This window comes from Eptatretus burgeri, chromosome 8 (genome assembly GCF_056783735.1).
Source record: "Eptatretus burgeri isolate ZD-2024b chromosome 8, Ebu_testis_v1, whole genome shotgun sequence".
Taxonomy (NCBI): domain Eukaryota; kingdom Metazoa; phylum Chordata; class Myxini; order Myxiniformes; family Myxinidae; genus Eptatretus; species Eptatretus burgeri.
In genome coordinates, this window is record NC_140968.1 from 10,169,774 (window position 1) to 10,191,764 (window position 21,991).

The 21,991-nt window shown below is 44.6% G+C and overlaps 1 protein-coding gene across 5 annotated transcripts in view; it reads right to left on the reverse strand.

Annotated features, from left to right (window-relative positions):
* Positions 1 to 13,505: 13,505 nt before the first annotated feature.
* The window catches only part of ENC1 (ectodermal-neural cortex 1), an 80,515-nt gene continuing 72,029 nt past the window's right edge, over positions 13,506 to 21,991 (reverse strand). For 4 of the 5 annotated variants that reach the window (XM_085890815.1, XM_085890817.1, XM_085890816.1 and 1 more), the window contains 4 exons: positions 17,650 to 18,391; positions 16,627 to 16,797; positions 16,140 to 16,292; positions 13,506 to 15,454 (listed from right to left, as the gene is read on the reverse strand). In XM_085890815.1, the coding sequence (XP_085746941.1) occupies positions 15,068 to 15,454; positions 16,140 to 16,292; positions 16,627 to 16,797; positions 17,650 to 18,391 (1,453 nt within the window). In that variant the 3' untranslated portion in view covers positions 13,506 to 15,067. The remainder of the gene's footprint in view (positions 15,455 to 16,139; positions 16,293 to 16,626; positions 16,798 to 17,649; positions 18,392 to 21,991) is intronic. The other variant, XM_085890819.1, reaches the window with a different exon arrangement.

Below are 21,991 nucleotides of genomic sequence, written 5' to 3' on the forward strand. Positions count from 1 at the left end.
GCCGCCAGAGCTGGGTTCAAGCGGCGACAACAACAGAATCTTTGTACACAGCGCTTACAAACCCTGGGGAGAGACGAGGAAAACCTAGCTGTTAGAAAGGGAGAGATTGAGGAGTGAGATGGAGGAGACAAAGAGAGAAACGAGAAGAGGGGGGGGGAGAGGTTGAGAGAGAAAGGACGAGAGAGGAGACCAGGGGGAGATGGATACCCAGATTCTCAACCCAAAAAATGGTTTGAGCTTCTTATGAAAACACCCAATCAGTTTAGGACACATGCAGGCACCCAAAAAGGTACACAGAAAATGTGGTGGGGTTGGCCCCAAAACTGGTAGTAGTGTGTAAATCAATGTGCCCTTAATGATGAAGCTGATAACAATGATGATGGTGTTGGCTGGGGAGGGGGGATTGACTTTTGTGCCATGATGAAGGAAATGGGTTATTTCAGAAAAAATAGAAAAACGTCCGACGCGAACGTAGTGTGATGATGACGGAAAAGTCTACGCACGGATAATGCCGAAACGGTGAATGGTGATCCCCCCCCCCCCAAGTAGATTATCAAACCAGCGAATGTTTTCACCTGCAGTAAATGGTGAAATTGCAAATGCCGAACCTGTGAATGAGTTTACATGCGGACAGAGAGCAGCCTCTTACGGGTGGAAAGTGGAAACTCAAAATCATAATTTTATTGAGGAATTTATAAAACTTCCCACCTACCTTTGGACACACGCTGGGACCCCAAAAGGTTCCACAAAAAGTTTGGCGGGGCTCGCCCCAAAACTGAGGGAGTAGTTCGGGGATGAACAGACAGACACACACAGTCCTGCTTTATTATATAGACAAGTGGGGCACCGGGGGGGGGGGTGGGGAGGGGGGAACCCACGGATATAAACATATATATTTATAAATATTGGATATTATCAATATTATTAATAACTAGATGGTATTCATAGAATAGTTTACCCCGTGCAGTCTTGAGAAGGACTTGGTGCGAGCCAACTCTTCTGGGAACAAATGTGGAATTAAAAAAAAATTAAATTCAAATGAAATTGTAGACCAAATGAAAGACGTACGGCATTGGAGTAATCAGAAGGAACCCAAACAAGCAAAAGGCAAAGAAGAAGTCATCAGGAGGAACCTGGATAGGATTCACATTTCAGCTGCTTCTCCTCTACCCTCAAACTCATCCAGACACAGCCAGCCAAGTGAGCCTTATTCAAAAAAAAAAAAAAAAAAATCAAAAAGAACGCAGATTCAAAAAATTAAATAATTCTGGCTGCCAGACCACGTGTCTGATCATGTTGAAATTTAAAACATGTATCCCCCATCACCATTGGATCACAATTTTGAAGTTTCACGTTGATTGATGTAGCGGTTTAGGGAAGAATTTTAAAAATGTTTTCCTTCAATCAAATATGGCTCCCAAACCATGTGACCTATCAATTATCCATGAACACCCTGGTATCCCCAAGGCTTGAGGAACATATGTGTGAAGTTTCCCCTCAATCTGTCCAGCTGTTCTGGAGAAGTTTCTCTGAGGTTTAAGGGTACAACCGATATTGCTGTCAAAGCATGTGACCAATGACGTCAAAGGTGGAAGTTTTTGTTCCTCATAGATTGGTGGTCATACCTGTAATAGTGTAAAGTTTCTCCCCGATCTGTTCAGCCGTTTCTGAAAAGAAGATTTTTGAAGGTTTTTTTTTTTTTTAATAAAAAAATATAAAAAAGGCTGCCGAACCACGTGACCGATAACGTCAATATTTTTTTCTTCTGTTGACCAATTTATCCCCAGATGATCCTCAACAAATTTCATACTGATCGGATGTAGTGTTCTGTCTGTGTATGCAATTATGACGTCATGACGAAGGCACCTATGACATCATAAAAGTAGAAGGGCACTCTTCGACATCGCGACATCACCAGATATACCTCCGTCCACATTATTACATCATTCTCATCATGTAGGGTAGTACTCCATACTGAGGGATGATATGGGAAAGAAATGGCAGCCCATTTGAATGTGTGCACAATGATGGGCTTGTAAACCCGACAGGATTCAGGTTTCCGCCGTTACTCCACAACCCTTAAACCCATACAGAGCCAAACAGAAAAATTTCTTCAAGAATTCACTTCTGAGAGAGATAGATAAAGAAAGAGCGGCATAGAGAGTAAAAGAAAAGAAAGAGTAAGAGCGAGAACGAATAAAGAGAATTGTGGAAAAAAAGGAGAATTACAAAGAAATCTGAAAGGGACAGCGAACAAAGATGTCGGGAAGAACCCGGACAGATAGATTTCAGCAGCTACTCGCCAGGCTCAAATTCAGCAGCATGTACAAGCTACCAGAGGTCTGTCAGCGGGGAAGCACAGTCCACACAGCATCAGGATTGAGGACATTGAGCATTTTATTTTATTTTTTTTAAAACGATAATCGCATTGTTTCACAAATGTGGTAATCCACCGTGTGAATTGAACCAAAAGCCAAGATTGGGGGGGGGGGGGGGTAGAATGTACCATAAGTAACAAAATATGTGAAACATTAAGCAATTTATTACTTTAAAAAATAGCAGAAACAAGAAAGAAAAAAAAGTAAATTCATAGAGGGATCAAATCTCAAAAAACCAACCGAACAAGGAAGCAATGACCTCACAATACGATGCCACAATATGGCACCACAATCCTCTTGTGGATTAGCATCACGACATCTTTTGACATTTTACCTTCGTTGTGGGATTGTGATGGAACAATGTCAAAAGATATTGTGATGGTAAACCATAAGAGGATTGTTGTGTTGTATTGTGGCATCGTAATGTGGTGTCATACTTTTGTTCTGCAGTTTTGCGGTCAAAGACAAGCCGACATCCCTCTTACAGTTCCGCTCATCCATTCTTGATTTATAGAAGTGGGTTTTCGAGAGCACGGTTCCCTATCTGGGGGGATTAATTTGCCGGGAAGGTAACGCGGGAATTGGACGCAAGGACCCTACCTAAATTAATTGTCTCAGACAGCGTCCGTGGTGGCTTAGCAGCCCGTTGTGCTGCGGAGTTATCTGCAGCTTTTCGGCTTCAGCGTCAACGGTCAGGAAGCAGGTCCGAGAAGTCCCTCGTGACCTGGCTGGCAAAACCATAACAATATATGAGTGTGAATGTCTCTGTCTGTCTCTGTCTCTCTCTCCATGTGTGTGTGAGTCTGTTCCTTATGCACGGCCACAACCTTAAAGCTACAAACTCCATTCTTGGGATACAAACACAACTTTGTGCGAGAAGTAACATGGTCTATGTAGCCATGGCCTCAGAGGCCATTTTGATGCCGCAAATTGAGGCCGAAGTGACCAATATAGCATTTTTTTTTAAAGCAAAAGGGATGATCGATTTGTCTCAAATTTAAAAGGCTGGATTTTTTTTGAGTGCAACACAATTAACCTTTTAAAACTCCATGAAATAATTAAAATTGATAGATTAACTTAAACTTTTACTGTCACTGGGGACAGGTACTTAGCGAAAATAAGGGGGAGGGGGCACAACCAGAATATTTATAAGGGGGGTGGGGCTGTACATATTGCATTATGCAAGATATTTGACTGACACCACAATTCACTCTGAGAAGGAGTGGGTATTTAATAGTGAACGAAATTAGAAAATAGCTTCTTCCACTTGCCGTTCACCCCTCTCACACACTCCCCTTCCACACCTCCCTCCCATTCTAACTCCTCGAGTCCATCCAACTCAAACTACAAGTAAAGGATGACGTTGGTTGCCTGGAATTCATGTTCCTCTGCAAGCCTTTGTCACTCCAAACACCACCTTACCCAGCCAAACTTTCCCCACAGAAGGGCATTTGAGATCTCATGAGACATGACTCACATGAACACACACGGCCTGTGTTGCTCACTGATGAAGACCACTCTGTTGTTGAAATGTTAGACTTTCAAAGCCTTTGTCTTTTTATTTCCTAATAAAATCTCGACTTGTGTTGTGCCTTTTGTGTTTAATATAGTCTGCAGTTGTCACACCTTATGCAGCGTCTAACACACAAACATTTGTGGGGGGAGGGGTTCTTCCTCCAATACACCTGGAATAGATACAATAAGGACGAGGAGGTAAAAAAGTATGATATCTTGAATAAGTGACAAGAGCAGAGCAGCAATATCATATCCCAAGGCTCGTTTGGGACAGGAAATTCAGATTATTTACAGCATGGGTTGAATTTTGTGACAAGTGAAAATCTTATCGAAAAGCAACTTCTGTTTAGATTTATTGCCTTCAAACTCAATGGAATTTCTGAACAGATGGAATAAAGTGGTGGGGGTGGAGTGCAAAAGTGTGGGAGTTAGGCAATAAGCTTGGATGTAGACTGCTAATATGGAGGAGGCACCGGATAAAGACGTTGTTGTCCCAGTTGAGCTGAGGAGGAGTGGAGAGCCAAAGCGGTAGAGATGCAACTTTCGGGAAAAGCAGGAAAAGAAGAGAGGTCATCAACAAAGCGATGATGGGAAAGGAGTTAGACTGTGCCAAGGTGATGAGATGCCAATGATGCCCAGGGTGTTTTTCTCCATTCCTTCCAAGTGTGCAACGTGGGGGACACCGCGTGGAAATCCCAGTCCACGGAGCACAGGCGTATTCCATTGGACTGCATATGAAAGCCCTATGGATCATACGAAGCTCAAAAGTTTGAAGGAAGGACTCTGTATAGCCAGTAAAGGGTGCAGAGTGGGAGTATTGATGGTTTTTGAGGCCAGCTATCACCATCATACTAAAATATTCAATTTGGTTTCTGTCTGTCTGTTTGTGGTCGACACATTTGGTCATTGTACTTATTCAATCTCAACCAAACTTGCCAAGGGAGGGACTAAGGGTCATAAGACAAAGGTTATAGCTACTTGGTTTGCCTCCCCCCCCACACACACACTGGGGGGAGGGGGGGTTCCGAAGGTGGAGCCGACGCAAATTCTCGATGTAAATATGTACCATGTAGAGCTGCTCCCGGTGGTGGTGAGAGAGGGGATTACGAGTGACACTTCAGAGGCCTTCCCTTTATTTTCAGTTGCTTTAGACTCGACTGCAAAAAATCCAGAGGAATTCCCATGTTTTATTGCCTTTCCCCGCCTTGGGAAAAACTGCAATGCACAAAATTAAGACCTTGTGGGAAAAATAGGGTTAGGGGAACAATCTCTAAAATGTATCTACTTTTTTGGTCTCAACTAGTAAAAATGAATAACATTTAAAATTGTACACACTTAGTAATGATATTGATGATGATGTGGGCGTTGGAGGTTATTGAGATGACGTCGATGTCCCGAGCTGAGGATCATCAGACTTTGTGAAGGAGGAGGTGATCTTTGTCTGTTTTACCTTGTTCTGCATGTCCTTATCGACCTCCGTATGAGATGCCATGACAACATCCATCTCGCGCTTGAATTTCAAGCACGTCTCCATGAAGACGAAGGAACACCTCTTAAGATATGTGCCTCGTTTTACTTCATCCCAAGTGTTCCATTTCATGCTCCTCAACTTTATCTTATTTCTCATTACTCGGTTTAAAAACAAACAAACAAACAAACAAATATTTTCTCTCGCAAAAAAACAACATCTTTAACTAATTCTGCCTCTTATTTCCTTCCTTGGTTCATTCTTTATTTCTTCTTTTCTCATTACCTCCTAATTGAACCAACACTTCTCATAATTGAATTGAATTTGCTTCTTGCTTTGAAAACCTTGAATACCATTTTATAATGTTTCACTTGCCTCATTTCACTAAAACCACAACTTGTTCTTCTTCTTCATACGCATTCACTGTCACCAACACCCCACAACGTAATTAAAAGACGAGCGAAAACGAAACAATGCGATATCGCACGATAACAAACGAAAGCACGTGATATCACGTGACGGTCCGTGCGGCACAATATCAAAAGAGCAACCGAGTCTGTGATGGAGGGTGGCGTGGGGCTGTGCGGTGAGACGGAGATGCGGGGTTGTGTATTCCTCCACACCAAACCGCGATAGAGCGAAGGACCCATGCCGCGATCGGCACATCTCCCACAATAATTCAACCGCGATGTGGGAACCCGCGTTCGGGGCGGGCCTGCTGTGTTAAGATATTTAACAACCACTTTCTTTCCTTTAATCCAATATGGCTGCTATACATACCATGTGACCTATGATGTCAGAGTTATAAATAAAATATTCTCCGATGGGGAGTCTCTCTTGAAACATAAGTTTTGCAATGATCAGACAAGCGGTTCCAGAGAAAATAAGATTTAAAGCAAAAATATATAAACGTGGACACGCACGCACGCACAGACAGATACGGGCGTTTAAATAGTCTCGCAACTGCTTTTGGGTGAGACTAATCAATGAGGTAGCATGCCGAGACCAGGGATTGTGTTCCGTTAGTGGGCGGATCGATAGCTTTCCAAGCAAGACATTCCGTATCGACCGCTTTGTAAGTCCGTTACGTCAGCAAAAATGGCCACCAGAGTCCGATTCAAAATTATACTACAACCAATGAAACATTCAGAAGCATGCTGCTCCTACTTTTCATCCTAATTCTTCAAGATCTGAAAACATGCAAACCCACCCTCCCTCCCCCCCCCAACCCCAAATGCACAATATGGTAGGGTCCGAAGATAAGCTTGGCAGGGGCTCCCTCCTTCTGACTCCTCATTTATTTATCTTTCTTTCCCTCATCCTCGTACTCTGTAGTCACTTCGAACACAATCAATTTGTTTGGGGAAGTTGTCAAACGAGGATCGAGTGAAACTGAAAACGACGGATCGGACGGCATTTGCTCGAGTGGCACGATGGCATCGATTCCGTGCAGACCGTCTTGTTGTTAAGCGGCGTCGAGCATTCCGTTCCGCTGGAGTGCTTGCTTGAGTACTTTGAAACGGGCAAGCCACATGGCAAGCGGTAAGCAAGCCGCTTGCTAACAGAACACATTCCTGGGGTTACTTAGACTTTAGAACACACCCCAGGGTGCAACATACTCACTTCAAAACCCTGGCATGTAATCCGTTAGCAAGCTGCTTACTTTCGTTTGCCGAGCCAACCGTACCGTATGAACTGCTTCTTAAGCCGCTTGCTAAGTTGCTCGGCAAGTGATCGAGGGAGCAAGCCGCTTGCTAACGAAATGCGACAATGTTCGCAAAATGGCCGCCATCGATTCAATTCTACTGTGAATAGAGGACGATGCGGCTTGCTAACGGAACACACCCCACATTGTATTGACGTAGACCGAGGAGATTAGTTGGTTCGAAAAGAACAGTTGGGAAGATCTGTTCAGTTCAGTGGTCAATATGGAGATGCAGGGTAGAGGGTAAGGATATGGCCATATGGGATCTGTTGGGATTAAACGATAGTCTAACATGCGGAACAGGCAGGCCATGATGTTTTTGAAATCGACAGACAGTGATGTTGCTGTCGCCTGGCCCATGCTGTTCAAATTCACAACACAAGGTGGAATTGTCTACAGAGTGGAACAAAAGGTCGGTGAAGTAAGCTGAAAGATCGATCATGGAGGAGCATAAGGAAGACAGGTGGTGGTATGTCCACTTCAGAGCTGCAAAAGCAGCAGCATCTGTATTATAATTTCCAAAAGTATTGGGACGTTGAGAAAATGTGCATGGCTATCAATTCATATCCAATCTGATGTCTAACTCAGTGTCAATTTGTCTTGAGATGTAAAGCACATTTCAGATGCTGCATCAACTAACACCTGACAGTTTTGCCATCAGGTGTGATATTACACCATTCTACGTTTAAAGGTTCTTCTGGCCACACCTGTTTAAATCTCAAAACTAGCATGACCATCTTATGTTTGCGATATGTACAATGACCCAGATTTGACTCGGGGTTTGGGAGGCTCAATGTGATGGAAATATCGTCGGTACCCAATCACCATGTTGAAGGTCAGTCAGCTCTTTACCTTGTTACATCCTCATTGCAACTGAGTTTCAACACTTTCCCACACACCTTTGTAAAGTATGAGAAAATGTTCACATGTGAGTTGATGGGGTTCATTTCAAGTTTTGGGGTGCTGTCCCAATACTTGGTTACATTGTGTACAGATTGGGTGACCCGATCAACATCAGGTTATTCAGACTTGAGTAAAACATCAAGAAGATTGATCTTTAAAGCTGGAGCAAACAAAAAACATAATTAACCTGGGAGTGCACCACGGCATTGATGGGCCAAATGATGCCACTTCCTTGTTTGAGGTCAATACCGGATCGTGCGATGACGACTTGGTGTCGATGTAGTCCCGTGGACACTGTCTGTGGACCCTTTGTCGATTCGTCTCCATCTGCAAGTTAGCCGTGCCCACACGGGATTCTAAACGGGTTCGGGATGGAAACGGCAAAAATTACAAATGGCGTCTTCTGTCATCCAGCTGGCAAGCTGGGAGCAACAATTCACATTTATTGCCACATCTGATGCGATTTAAATGCTCTAATGGTGCCAAGGTGCTCCATTTATAACTGTTTGTTCGATATATGCAGCTTTTCGATGCCGAGGATCCATAATAAAGATTGTATCGGTGATTATAAAGATAATCCGAATTTTTTTTTTCTTTTCGAAAATCAAAAATCGGCTTCCGCGCTTTTATGCACACTATAATCAACCTCTTTGTCAAAAAATTTCAGCCCGATCCGTCAAAAACTGTATGACTAGTATGCAATTATATAGCGACCACCCATGTCGCCTACCGGCTTGTCTGTTTGCATGTCTTTCTATCGCCTACAGGTCACAATTCCAAACCGATCGTCACGAAACTTTACCAAGCTGTAGAGGTACTTTCAAACGAGAAGCCTTTTGATTTTGAGGTCAAAGGTCATCTTGGGGTCAAGTGTCTAAAATCGTCATTTTTCATCCGATTGACTTAAAATTTGAACAAGATTTGCATGTTATGTCACTGAATTGGGAAACCAACTACTTTTTAGGTCAAAAAGCCAAGTCAAGGTCAAACTTTTAAAATCATCAATTTACATCCTATTAACTTGTAAGTTGAACAAGATTTGCATCGTCCATCACTGAATTGGGAAAGTAACTATTTTTTGAGGTCAAAGGTCAACTCAAGGTCACACTTCTAATGTCATCAATTTCATTCTGAACTAGAAGGGCACTCGGTAGAGGGCATACCTCCACCATGTAATGCCTGATCCACGAGAACATAGAGCCCAATCAATACATTTTTGAAACATCGTGCAATACAGTACTATATCGTTTTTGGCCCCATCTCTCAATGGTGAAGAATCTTCTTCTTCTTTCGGCTGCTCCCTTTAGGGGTCGCCACAGCGGATCATCCGTATGATCCGCAGTGATTTGGCACATGTTTTACACCGGATGCCCTTCCTGACGCAACCCTGGTTGCCTCTTACGACACAGGGATATGGTACACCTATTTTAACCGGGGTATACACCGGCCCAGTATACTGGTACTCATTTCGCCGACCTCGGAAGGATGACAGGCTGAGTCAACCCCCTGGTGTATTAATTCAGTGGCCCAACGGGGCTTGAACTCAGGACCTTTTGGATCCCAAGCCGCTGCCCTAACCACTGCGCCAACACCAGGATCAATGGCGAAGAATAACTTTCAAAATTAAACAATTCTCATATCCAGATCCGGATTCGGATCTTCACCAAAATCGAATCAATTCTTCCTTGCCACACACCCAACCTGTCCACCAAGTTTCGTCCGAATCCGTCCACAACTTAGTGAGATATTGTGTTATATATCGGTTTAGCCCAATCTCTCAATGGTGAAGAATAACTTAAAAAATTCTTGGTCAGATCTGTATCTGGATTCGGATCAGGATCTTCACCAAAATTTAATCGGTTTGTCCTTGTGACACACCCACAAAATTTCATCCGGATTCGTCCACAACTTTTTGAGATATCCTGTACACAAACAAACAAACAAACAAGAAAGATGTTATGCAGAGGTCAACAACTTCTAAAATCCCTAAAACAAATTTGACCGAGAAAAAATAATTGGTGGTTGAAATCAATGACCAAATATGCAACTCCTCTTCAAATTTCAAGTCAATCGGATGAAAATTGAGGATTTTAGAAATCTCACCTTAGCTGTTGACCTTTGGCCTATATTGACGTTTTGACCTCAAAAACAAATATGCTTCTTGCTTTTGACAAACTACCATGTGGTGAAGTTTCATGAAGATCGGTTTAAAATCGTGACCTGTGGACGACAGACAGATAAACAGACAAGCCGGTCGGCGGCGATGGGTCGCCGAGCATGGAAACTATAAGATATAGAGCAAAATGGATGTTATATAGCGGATAGGGAATCACCTTAAGATTATGCATATCAAATCTCATCCAGTTCCATCTACTGATAAATACTCGGTATCCATTTGAATGAAAAGTACCGAAAATGCGGTTTGAAATCGGAAATCCCCAAAGTTCGAGGGGGTGCTGTGGGTGAACAAAGATCTAAATCGAAAATCCGGCTCGATCGTTTGTGCACAATGTATTCCAGACGATTAGTGCGAATTTTCATGACCATCCGACCATAACCCTAGGAGGAGTAGCATTTGGCGCGAAGGCACTTCCAGCTCTCGCATATTATCGATTTTTGCACTAATTGACCTTTGACCCCTGACTGAAGCGAAATCGGTCAATATGTCCTGAGGCAAAGTTGTAGTACTCGTTGAGTACCATGAACCTGCAAAGTTTCATTCGTATCGATGCACTCACCTGGTCGCTAGGGGGCCTTCAATTTTCACGCATACCCTAATTGTAGGGGGTGCTGCGGGTAAACTATTCCATATATCACAAAAACCGGAATATATTTGATAGAGCATCACCTGCAGATCATTCGTGCCAAATTTCATAACCCTACGTGGGATAATGGCTTTCGGAATTGATTTCGCGTGAACGGTACCGATTTTGAAGGTTTTTCGGTTGTTGCTAGGGAACCAAAGCGTCCCTAGCAACCATCACAATTTCCAAAGCACTAGGTCATAAAATGTACCTACCATCCCAGTTTGGTCAAAATCGGCCCACGTTTACTACCAATTATCCTTTTGACAAACGAACAAACATCCAAACAAACAGACAGAATTACTGACAATAAGGGTCACCTATTTCGGTGACCCAACAGAAAGAGGTGAAAACATCACCTCCTTCACCTTCGGTGGCAGAGGTAAAGTAATCTATTTTCATCTGATTGAGCTGAGCTCTGATTAAGTTTGTCAATCTTAATCTTTATGAAATGGACAATTTGATGTATCCATGGCAACCTTTGGAGCGTGGGGGGGGTGGGGGGGGTGAGGTGGACTTTGCCAGTATCGTGCTCTGCACGACGTCTTTTTCTTGTTTGATTGTCTGTTCGCAGAATATCTGAAAAATTTGTGGACGGATTTGGATGAAATTTTGTGGACAGGTTCGGTGTGTGACGAGCACAAACTGATTCGATTTTGGTGAAGATCTGTAACCGGATACTATAATTTTTTAAGTGATTCTACACCATTGAGAGATCGGGCCAAAAACGATACATAGCACGGTATCTCAAAAGGTTATTGGGCCTGATGTGTTCTACTGGATCCTGGATCAGGTATTGCGTGGCAGAGGTATGCGCTCTTCCAAGTGCCCTTCCAGTTGGGTAATAAAATCGGAAGGCTGTTCGATTTATAGAAAAAAGCGGAAGAATACTGCCAAAAGTGGGAGTTAGCAACTATTAATGGAATTGATTACGAGAAATAATTCCCTTTAAACACCACATGGATGGGCGGAGGTGTAAGCCAAGCTCCGCGCCTCTCTCCACCGAGGGGGCACATCCAACGTACGACGCTCAATCGCCCAGAGCTCCATTATTTCCAGTTTTAACATTAGTTTAATAAAGAATTGAAATTTTTACTTTGTGACATTAACCTGCGGCGCGTTACAATAATGTGGTACATCAAATTTTGGAGCAATTGGTGGCATGGGACAACTCACTCTTAAACGACTATATATTAGGAACACCTGCACCCCTCATATAGATCTCGTTCCATCTATTTATCGACAAAAAGTCCAGTCGATAGATATATAATTCATTGACGAGTAAGTAAAATGGTCATCATTGATCGACAAATTGGAAAATAGAAACAATGATTTCGTGCTCACTGAAAAAAAAGTGGCTTCATGACCGTTGTAAATGAGAAGTGAGCGTGCGGAGTACATCATACCCACGTTGGTCTTCTTCGAGAGATGATTTTCACCACCTAACAAGCAGAGGTTAGAGCCAAAAACACAAACGCTTGGAGTAGAGTAAATAAACGACTAATTTTGTTGGAGCAGGATTTTAAGACCTGATTGGTGATGCTTTCACATGCAGTTGTGGAGGAGGTAGGCAGGAACCTGGTCAGTTTTGGGAGGGCAGGGGCACACGTCGTATATGAGGAACCCGGCAGCGTTGGCCAACAAAGGCTGGATGCTTGGCGTATCATGAAGCATCACAATCCATTTGGACAGGGAGGCCACAGTGGTACTTTCCTATCTAAGTGGTAAGCCACCTGGCATTCCTTGTGAATTACAGTATGGTACAGTCCCGGCAGGGTACTCTGTGGTTACATCGCAATCTCCACTCTGACTTGTTGCTGGATTATCATCCAAATCATCCCAACGCAGCATTATACATGACATTGCTGCACAAGGATCTGAATATTGAGAACGCTATCCGTCACTCACGCCTTTTCAGACTGAGGATCCCCGCGAACTGGATAACCACTTTACAGTGAATTGAATTGGCAATTGTAATGTGCTAACAAAGGGTGCATCCACCTCTCCCCTCGCACCCTCCCCCCCCTTCCCTCACGCTGAAGCACGACTGTTGAGAGACCTTCCATTCATGGAGCATCATGTTACCAATCGCAGCATTTATAAACCAGGGTGGTAAATCCTACTCAACTAATGAGACTCACTCAAAGGTCTACTTTTGCAAAATACAACATGGGATCTTTAACATACACTTCGCAAACACGACGACCAGCTTAACGAGCAGAGCAATGGTTTATTTTGCCATAACCGATGCCCAAGATAACTGCTGGATTGAGCTTGGGGCAACCCTCGTCATATTATCAGGGATGGACGGTTTTACACCAACTTTGGTTTCCACAGGATTGAGGTTTGGACTGCTCAATAATTAATTAATTAATTAATTTGGAACACTAAGGAAGATTGCCAAATCTCTTACAGGGACATTTATTTGGAACCAATAGCATGGCTCAATTGAGTAAATAAAAGACAGGGGAAGATTATAAAAGAGAGAAGGGAAGGTGGAGTAGTGCGGGAAGGAACGGTTAGGAGTCAAGAGAGGAGAGTGTGGGGAGAGGAGGGAAGAGCTGCGCGAAGAATTGGTCGACATTCCGGCACATTTGCATAGATCATCAATATTTGTCTCCTTGCACGAGGGATTGAAACTGCATCTTGCGTGATCCTCAAAAGCTGTCCGATTCGCGAGGCGGATCTTGCAGATCCAAATCTCACGAAGAGGTTTCACGATTCAAAGCACGTTCGACGTTCACTTATTTAATTCCACAACTTCAGCAGCCTTGCTGTGTACAAAAAAAAAAGATAACGAAGAAATCCATCGGTTCCTGGAATGTGATCACGAGGCAATAATACGCACACGTTCATGCAGGCGGGTTACAAAATCACAACACAACTCTCGATTCTACTTTTACTATCATAAGGCCATAAAAGATGGCGTTTGGAAGCCATCGGTCATGGTTTTAAAAAAAAGCATTTCAGGGGTGAAGGGCATATGCTTGGAGTCAGGCCCAACTACGTGCTGGGAATGAGCAGAACAGTTCTCTTTTTTTTTTTTTTTTTCTCCCCCGCACTCTTTGTTCATGGCATAGACTCCGCTGAGCATGTTGAAAACTAAGCTCCTTGGAGACGCCGCAGTAATCGTATTTGGAGACAAAGGCTGCTCGAGGCGCTCAAACCCCTACGTCACAAGCACCATCTCCCCCATCTCTCTCTCTCTCCTCAAGTTCCTACGATGCGATCTGCTCACCGAGCTTCTCCCCAGCGTTACCACTCCCGATGGGGCCTTCTCTGTTTCTATGGTTACGGGCTTTTCATGCCTCATGCCTCATGCCTGGTGCTCCCTCTCCACCTACCCCCACAAACCCCCCACACTTCCCACCCTCTCCTTTGTGTCATCGCACTACCGTCGTCTACAGTTCGTCTCATTAGCGAGGCAGATTCCCCCCATCGCACAGTGCTTTAAACCCCGGATAACTGGCTCAAAATGCAGTCGTAAAATAAATAAACACGTTCATGTGACCAACAAACAGCCAAAAGACAAACGAAACGGATAAATAAAGACTGCACGACTCGAGAATTCCTCCACCAGCAGAAAAATTCGATCAAAATTGAATACCCGAAGATTTGAAGAAAAAAAATAAAAAAAAAACAACAACACGAGCAGCGATACAATTTGCGTTTCGCAGGCCGTGTAGTGAAGCGGCACGAGAGGCCCGGCCAAAGCAGAATCCCAGACAACTTGCTCCATTGTAGCATTCCTAACAGCAACATTCCACCGATGGGTGGGCCAGCAAGCGGAGCCAAAGCGCATACTGGCCTAATAACCACAACCCACAAGGTGTTTTGTTATATCGATGCGATGAGCCTCGAGGCCAGAGATGATGCCCGAAGTACAATTTGAGCTCGAAATCGTCTCCATTTATGGAGGGAGATGGGGGAGGTGGCCTGGAAATGGGGCACGCAGAGGAAGAGACCCCTTCCCCTCCCCCCCCCCGTCACTCCAATTACAAAAACCGACAGTCTTTCGATCAGAATGCTTGGAGAAGGACAATCTAACAAAACCAACAGACAAGTACAAAATGTGCATGAGACGTCACTCTGGCTTTAACACTGAATCACAATTACCCAAGCGTTTCCGCTCGAAGCGGCAGTCTTGGTACAAACGAGTAAAAATTACTGACGTAAGTTAGTTCCTTCTTGGAACATCCATTTTCACGGGTCATTCTTGGGCCCAACTCATGGCCCACGTTGATGCGGTGTTTCATAAATATATCGATGGTTTCGTTACAACTGCTACGGAGGGTCATGCTGGTAGATGCCTCCAAGTGCTCACGAATGCTGTTGGTATCAGGGAATAGGGCACCGTCGTGATGCTGTCCCATGTGTCCAAAGCCGGGTCGTAGCAATCGAGGGTCTTGCATCGCTGCGTTCCAAAATATCCACCAACGACGTACAACTTGTTTCCCGAGGACACGGTCATGCAGCTCATGCGCTTGGCGGTCATGTCCCCGACACGAGTCCACTGGCACGTCTCGGTGTTAAAGCGGTATGCCGAGCCTGCCACAAACTCCGTTTCTCCACCCATGATGAAGATCTGCCCTCCAAACACAGCCGCTGCTGTGTACCGCCAGGGTTGTGGGCAAGAGGCCACCACCGTCCAACGGTTCTCACGAGGGTCGTAGCACTGTACCTGGTCAATTTCAAGAAGGGGGGGGGCAGAGGGGGAGGAATGGATCACTTGAGAGAGGAATTTCAAGCTGGAAATGTAGCCAAAGGAAATTTGATGAGATCAGATCAGATCATGAATCATACTCTCAATACAAGGTGTCGTTGCTGCCGAAGCAGTATCTGTGGTTAGAGTTAGAATCCTGGACGGGTCGCCACTCCGACCGAGGAAGTCAGGACAGGAATTTGGTCAGGGTGTCGGCGTTAGCTCGCCCACGCTTCGCGAGGGACACAAAGGAAATGATTGACAACAAAGACGGGCAGAGGAACATGAATTCAGACATTGAGGCAGAGGAAGAAACAGGTTGAAGAGTAGAAACAGGAATGAGAGGTTAAAAGGATGGTGTACGGAAGAAGAGGAAATGTTTACAATACGAAACACAAAACGACGTGTGGACAAAATAATTCTGGCGAAGAGAGGACAGAGGGACTTCAAGTGGGTTTTTCAAACAACGATCACGGCACTCCGGCCATACGCCTTCGACACGAAAACAGAACTTGAGAAATTCCTCCGCATTCTGAGTCGGGCTCACTGAAAAATTAATATGCAAAATAAATAAAGATAATTAAATTAACTAGAATTGAGGTTCAGTAGTGTTAGGTCGGATTAAGGTAATGCTGGGTCAGTGAGCAGATTGGTGTCTTGTTACCTTCGGTGCATGGTCTTGACCGATGCCAGATGTTCCGCCGCTCCCAAAGATGTACAGCCGAAGCTTGGCGCTGACGACGGCCGCATTGCTCACTCCTTCACGCAGTGGGGCGACCATAGCCCACTTGTTCGCTACCGGGTCGTAACGCTCCACCTGTGAGCACGGGAGGTCGTGACAGATTCGAGGGCTGTTTTGTCGATACCATCCGTTTCCTATCCCGAACAACCATCCTTCATCGACACCTCATTTATTTGATGAAACATACGCGAATTTGAAACGTCCTGTGTCCAAATGTGTTAAGACGACGTGTTGTTCAAACATATCGTGCAAATCTCCCGTTCAAGAAATGTTAACCGAGCTGTTGCCTGCCATAACACGGACTGTTTCACATACACCATAACACTGAGGACACGTGTTACAAGCTTTCCTCAAACATTCGATCACCGACACCGAACGACAGTCAACCGTTTCAAAAGCACAACGCTACCTGTTTGAGTGAGACAGACGGCGACGCAGGGTACACGCCAGGAATGGCCGTGTGTCCGCCGACTGCGTACACACAGTGTTCGAGTTCCGCAGAGCCATGGCCATAGCGTGCAATGAGCATGGGAGCCGCTTTCGACCACTCGTCGTGCACCATGTCGTACACCCAAACATCCTGCGACCCGCCCGGACACACGAGAAGGAGAAACAACGTCCAGCACGTGTTCCACAAAGCCACACCACCATCGTATGAATGACTGAATCACAACCACATGGTCCAAGCTCCAAAACAATTTCCCATTTGAAAACCTTGCATCTAATTCTGGATCAAACATCTGTATTTACACGTCGGGTCACAACATTTATCATTTCCTCTCCCTGGTCGATCCGTGTCATTGTGAACCTTTACCTTAAAGGGACGCGAGAGGGTTTCCGCTGTGGAACAAGGCGGAATCCGATTTTTAAAAGCCATGGTGAAAAAAACAATTTGAAACGAAACTTTCTCCGCCGACCAGGCGATGCACACGACGGGACGAGTCACGTCAATGAGCAGAGCGACTTTGTCCACAGATGTCAAGGCTCGTTGAAGAGATACACACAAGAAGGTGCGAGGACGAACAGACTGATCGAGGGGCACGGGGGCTGATTGTTGAGAGGCCAACGAGGTCGTGAAGATAACTCTTCAAAACTTCTCTCTCGCACAGAAGAATGAATCGTCAAAACACAATTTGTTCTTCATTTACACACAAGTGACCGACCATGTATATTTGAATAAATTTTTTATTTTTTTATTTTTTATTGAAATTTCGATCTGAAGTGTCCCTTTAAGTCGGATCACAATCACAGATATAAACTCCAGAAGTTAATTTTCTTACTTTCCACCACCCACCCTCTGTGTACAGCACGAATCCTCTTTTTACTTGCATACGTACATACATTCGCATTAAGCTATCAAGTTCAACCCTCAAAATTCAAATTTGATCCACAATCGACATTGGGAAAAAGTTTACCTTGGGAAAAAGTTTACCTTGGAAACGCCATTTTCAGCACCACGTCCACCCATCACATACACCTTGCAACCGACGGCACACGCGCTGAATTCTTTCCGTGGGCTTGGCAGGTCTGCTTTTGGTACGATCTCCTGGCCCTTGAGGTCCACGAGGTAGATCTTGTCACACATGAACGTTTGCCCGGCAAGCAGCAGAAGAGAGTGACCGGCCTTGCGCGGACGGGCACAGGGACTGGTAACCACGCCATCGTTACGTAGGATCTTGAGCTTGCAGCGAATCGCTTCATCGAGCAAAGCCCGACTGCCTGCATCTTCCCGTACGAGTGTGTCCGTCGCAACTGTGCCCGACAGGTAAACGAGGGGAAGCATGGCAAGGCGCACGCCAGCGAGGAGCTCTGGCAAGAATCCCACACGGGTCTCCTCGTCGTGGCGCACCCAACGCACGGCTGCCTCATACACCAGCCTCTCGTCTTCGACTTCGAGCTCCTCGCTGCGCAGCAGCTCAAGCAGCTTTTCACAGGGGAGTCGGCAAAAGTCTTCATTCTGGCAAAGAGTGGAGAAGTTAGCGAGACACATGTGCCACGCGAGAGAGTGTAGGCGCGTGCACTGGTGCGCTTCGGACAGCAGAAGCATTCCCAGGCAATTGGACGGGTGCAGGTTCTTCTCGAGGAACTCTGCGCAAGCGTCACGTACATCATCAAATGTCAACATGTCTCCTGCCTCGAGCAGAGATTCTGCGTTTTCTTCATTTATCATCACTCTGCAATGCAAACGTTGCTCTCGTTATTCTGATAAACTTCAGTTTCGATGATAATGTTTCGTAAAATGCCCACGACAAAAGACAAGCACCAAAATTAGAAATCAATGCGTTATCGGTGGTTCTTGCGTACGGCAGCTCGGCTGCCAGGTAGCTATGATTTCTTGGAGCACGGCTGTGCCCCTCTACCAGTACACTGGTACTCATTTTGCCGACCTCAGGAGGATGACATGCTGAGTCGACCCCACCTAGTGTTAATTCAGCAGCCAACGGGGCTCGAACCCAGGACCCTAGGATCCCAAGCCAGCCACCCTAACCACTAAGCCAAACCAGGCTTTTGTTATCGGCGGTAAAGAAGGAGAAGAAGAAGAAACTAGAAACCACTCCTTTCGCATCTTTAGCCACATAGGGCTGCCGAGGCAGTTTTCCTTGGCTCGGGGGCACAATCCTGCATGGGTCGCCACTCAAATGCAGGATACTCGAATGGCTCAGTCTTTCCAGTAAGCTGGTACTCATTTTGCCGACCTCGGAAGGATGACAGGCCGAGTCAACCCACCTTGTGTTCTATGTTAACAGCATGTCAGGGGCTCAAACTCAGGACCCTAAGGTCTTAAAGCAGCCACCTTAACCATTAAGCCAACACCAGGATTTAATGAAGGAGACTTGTAAATCAATCAATTATTAATGGACAAAAAAAGAATACAAAGTGCAAAATGGCAACATTCATGAATTTGGGTTTAAAATACCCACTTTAGCCTGGGGATGGAGCTGCCCAATCTTGTGATCAGAGATATAACATTCTTACTGGGTACCAGAATGCCCTTTAAAACAGCAAAGATACAGGAGGTGTATGTTTTGCATGCAAACATCGATGCCTGCAATATGCAGGTAATGGCATTTGTGTCGGATTATAAATCGACGACGTCAATCTGTGATTACACTGAAAACAATTTAATAAATGGAACATATAAATAAATAACTCGGAAAAATAAGTGGGAAAATAAGCATTGCCATGTTTCCTCAACTTGATAAAAAAAAGTTTGCACCTTTAGTCCCATCGATGAGATTCCACTGAAGCAGCATTTAAACAAGAAAGATGTCACGCACGAAACTTGCAAAGTCCATCAAACAAATCTGACTTTAAAAAAATACGTGCTCGTTAAATTAAATGACCAAATACGCAAATCCTTTTCAAATTCCAAGTCAATCAGATGGAAAAATGGCAATTTTAGAAATTTGGCCCCGACCGACTTTTTGACCAATGTTGACCTTTCGTCGTATGTTGACCTCATAAATACTTGTTCATTAAATTCAGTGACTTCATAAGCAAATCCTCTTCAAATTTCAAGTCAATCGGATGAAAATTGAGGATTTCAGAAATTCCACCTGAGTTGTTGACCTTTGGCCTATGTTGACCTCAAAAATGAATGGTGGTTGGATTCAGTGACCTGAAATAGAAATCCCCTTCAAATTTCAAGTCAATCGGATGAAAATTGAGGATTTCAGAAATTCCACCTGAGTTGTTGACCTTTGGCTTATGTTGACCTCAAAAATGATTGGTGGTTGCATTTCAGTGACCTGAAATATAAATCCTCTTCAAATTTCAAGTCAATCGGTTGAAAATTTACAATTTTATTAATTCGGCCCATGTTGACCTTTTGACCCATGTTGACCTCAAAAATAATTGGTGGTTGGATTCAGTGACCTGAAATATAAATCCCCTTCAAATTTCTAATCAATCGGATGAAAATTGAGGATTTTAGAAATTTGACAAAGTTGTTGACCTTTGACCGATGTTGACCTATGACCTCAAAAACAATAGGCTTCTTGCTTATGACGAACTCTACCAGGTGGTGACGTTTCATGAAGATCGGTTTGAAATACCTGAAGGCAAAAAGAACAAACAAACAGACAGACAAATGAAATTGCTCGTTGAGCAAGGAATTGCAGGAATAACTTTGTCATATCTCCATGTTCTCTGAAAAAAACAAAAACCTGCAAATCAATTTGGTTCTTATAAGTCGATCGTGCTACTGTTTAATGAGTTACAGCACTTAGTTTGGTCATGATCATAACTTGGAAGTCAATCGGACTTGAAATGGAGTTTTTATCGCAATTTGAAAGTTTTGACCCGACCCCCCCTGACATTCGACCCCCGACCGCTAAGAAGGGTGTTGGTGTGGCACCCCCAATGAGACATATGGTTGGATGCAGAATTGGAAGATGCACATTTTGGATTTGGTTTGAAGTCGATACGACCATTTTAGCGGACGTTATTGTGAAAATAAGAATTTCGGTTTTTCGGTGACCTAGACCTTGACCTTTAACCTAGATTCACCAAAAACGACAAGTGTCTAAGTTGGACCATGGCCGACGTCTGTACCCAGTTTGGTCATGATCGCTGAAACGGTGTGGCTGCTACAGGGTAAACAAACACACAAACAAACAGACAGACAGACACACAAAGAATGACATACACAACCGACCAACATAAATTCCGAAATCCGAAGGATTCCGGCAATTAACGAACAAGACAGAATAACACACAAGACCAACCAATATACTTGGGAAAATCCAGTAACAAATCCCTCAGAGCTGTTGCCATTTCATGGCTTGGAAGAAGATTCGATGCATGGTGGATGAGCCACAAATTCTCTTCAGCCAATGTCCACAGACTATACGAGATTCTCATTGAGAAACGAAGTTTCAAGTTTGAAGCCATCATTAGATCAGGAATTCCGAAATTATTCATACGACATCGAGGCTTAATTCAAGTTGAATGGCTTAACCTTAACTCCAGATTTAACACCAGACTCGGTGGCAAAATGGTTAGAGTGTGCACTCCAAGCCTGCGATGACAGCGGTTCGATTCTTACCCTGGCAGAGTCTCATAGCAATGAGTTTAAAAACACTGGATGTGCTGCTTCTTGGTCGATGTTCAGCACTTGCAGGAAAGGACATGGATACACCTCATCGGTGGAGAGAGAGAGGTGGAAGAGAGAGAGAGAGAGAGAGAGAGAGAGAGAGAGAGAGAGGTGGAAGAGAGAGAGAGAGAGAGAGAGAGAGAGAGGTGGAAGAGAGAGAGAGAGAGAGAGAGAGAGAGAGAGAGAGAGAGAGAGAGAGAGAGAGAGAGAGAGAGAGAGAGAGAGAGAGAGAGAGAGAGAGAGAGAGAGAGAGAGAGAGAGAGAGAGAGAGAGAGAGAGAGAGAGAGAGAGAGAGAGAGAGAGAGAGGTGGAAGAGAGAGAGAGAGAGAGAGAGAGAGAGAGAGAGAGAGAGAGAGAGAGAGAGAGAGAGAGAGAGAGAGAGAGAGAGAGAGAGAGAGAGAGAGAGAGAGAGAGAGAGAGAGAGAGAGAGAGAGAGAGAGAGAGAGAGAGAGAGAGAGAGAGAGAGAGAGAGAGAGAGAGAGAGAGAGAGAGAGAGAGAGAGAGAGAGAGAGAGAGAGAGAGAGAGAGAGAGAGAGAGAGAGAGAGAGAGAGAGAGAGAGAGAGAGAGAGAGAGAGAGAGAGAGAGAGAGAGAGAGAGAGAGAGAGAGAGAGAGAGAGAGAGAGAGAGAGAGAGAGAGAGAGAGAGAGAGAGAGAGAGAGAGAGAGAGAGAGAGAGAGA